At 31.2% G+C, this 2,154-nt stretch overlaps 1 protein-coding gene across 1 annotated transcript in view; it reads right to left on the bottom strand.

Moving 5' to 3' along the window:
- Positions 1-820: 820 nt before the first annotated feature.
- Il2 (interleukin 2) overlaps positions 821-2,154 on the bottom strand; it is a 5,361-nt gene continuing 4,027 nt past the window's right edge. Inside the window, exon 4 of the mRNA XM_010611363.1 lies at positions 821-931. Within this exon, the coding sequence (XP_010609665.1) occupies positions 821-931 (111 nt within the window). The remainder of the gene's footprint in view (positions 932-2,154) is intronic.

Here is a 2,154-nt window from a genome sequence, read left to right as displayed (position 1 = left end):
ATGGGAGTTCTATCCTCATGATTGTGTTAATGCTGTCCCAGATAATGGGTCAGATGTTATGGGACTAGATTTGTTACTGCAAGAATTGTTGCTGTAAGGGAGGCTGGCAACACTCCTAAAATTTCTCTTTTTGTGCATGTTCTCACCATTGTGATGTCATTTGCCCTGAGGCCCTCATCAGAGGCTGGCAGCATGCTCTTGAATTTCCAGAACCATGAACTAAATAAACCTATTTTTCAGTTTCAAGCACCCACCCTCAGGCATTTTGTTATAGTAACACAAAATTAAGACAAATTTTTAAGTATGTTTGTGTTTGGAATTTTGTTTGAATTTAAAGGAAAATATTGTCTGGTTATTTCTCAAACCAAAATTAAGTTTCTAATCAGCTCTGAAAAGTTTACATTCTTTAGTCTACTATTTCTCTAAGAGAAAAGTGATTTTTGTAAGCACTTTAGCCATCATACAGCTCATGTGAATATTTCATAAGTATTTTACTGCTTATTCTATGCTGTTCCCAAAACAACAAATATCCAGGCTCATTTACAATCATGAATTTTATTAAATATTTTATTAATGAATCTACATAGATATATTTAAAATTCAATATGATAATAAATACTTTCCAATAAATAATTTATATGAAACTATTTTAAAGCCCTTAGGGCTTACAAAAAGAATCTTAAAAGATCCATATTTATAATCTGAAGACTAAGAATAACAGTCACAAAAGGTAGCAAACCATACATTCAAAAATAAATATAAAATTTAAATATTTAAATAAATAGAAAGCCCTATGTTTTAAATGGAAGGTACATGATTATCAAGCCAGTGTCGAGATGATTTTCTGACAAAAGGCAATCCATCCTTCCAGAAATTGTACTATGTCTGCTTCTTCATCATTCAGTTCACACGTGAATGCTGTTTTGGATCCCTACAAAAGAAAATTTCAAATTTTTAAAGTTTTCAGTGATTTGCCATATATATTTATTCTCAACCCAAGTCTTGTAGGATTCTGATTTTTATTTTTAAGCTTGTTAGATATATTAATCGTTCACATTTTCCTGAAGTTATCAAATTGATATGCCAAAATTATACATTTATTATGGTACCAACTGATAGTAACATACAAGCTGAGACTTTCTCATTTATTGTCTCTTGTCAGTGAATACAAGATTTTTCTCCTGAATTAGATACAAATGAACATCTGAATGAAAGCACTTCTAAACAAATATTTTATGAAATTATGCATATAAAAATATTGTTTCACCTCTTTTTTTCTGGATATGTATGTATATCTATATCTGTATCAATATAGGTAATATATATGAAGCGATATGCAGTATTATTCTCTTCTGAACCCTGATTAAGAAACTCCTACTATTCAATTATATAAGCCTCTTTATATTTTTGCAAAGTTAAGATAGAATCAACGCAGAGTAAATTAGGACAAGCTTTTGTTTGTGGAACATTTATATGAAGGAATCTTCAGAAATAGATGATTTGCTCCATTCTGCCCTAGTATCACTACAGATGGGTTTCCCAACTTTAATGGACTGAACATTAGAAATTTTGTTCTCTGAATTAATCTCATAGAAATTAACCTCTTCTGCTGAAAAGAGCTATGTCAACTCTGCCTCTAGCTGACAAGCTGAAAAGGAAATGCTTTCATATTGTAAGTGAGATATCAGGGATGGCTTTTTCAAATTTGAAGTAATTCCTTGCAAGTTACATGATATAAATTATTCCTTTTAAGAGAAATTCCTTTAAATAAACTGTTGCAGTTTGATACACCTCATATGCATATTTAAACACTGTAATTTATATGGGTATTTACATTTCTAAAAGTATGGGGCTTTTGAAACATATTTTCTAATTTTCACCTAATTATCTAAAGTTTATATTATTAAGTTAGAGTAAGTTTTCTGGTGTTAATGATTTTTAGAGCAAACTATTTGACATAGATATGGAATCTAGTCTCTCAATGTATAGATGACACTGATCTCAATATACTTTTTTTTGGGGGGGTACCAGGGATTGAACTCGGGTCCTTGCATGTACAAGGCAGGCCACTGAACCGCTGAGCTAAATCCCTGGCTCAATATACTTGTCATGTAGAGGTACAAGATCCCAACAATGAATGTAACTGCAAAAAAA

Source organism: Fukomys damarensis, unplaced genomic scaffold, assembly GCF_012274545.1.
Source record: "Fukomys damarensis isolate Sample0158 unplaced genomic scaffold, DMR_v1.0_HiC HiC_scaffold_38, whole genome shotgun sequence".
Classification (NCBI taxonomy): Eukaryota; Metazoa; Chordata; class Mammalia; order Rodentia; family Bathyergidae; genus Fukomys; species Fukomys damarensis.
Note: the sequence above shows the minus strand (reverse complement) of the source record. Positions and strands in the feature narration are given on the sequence as shown.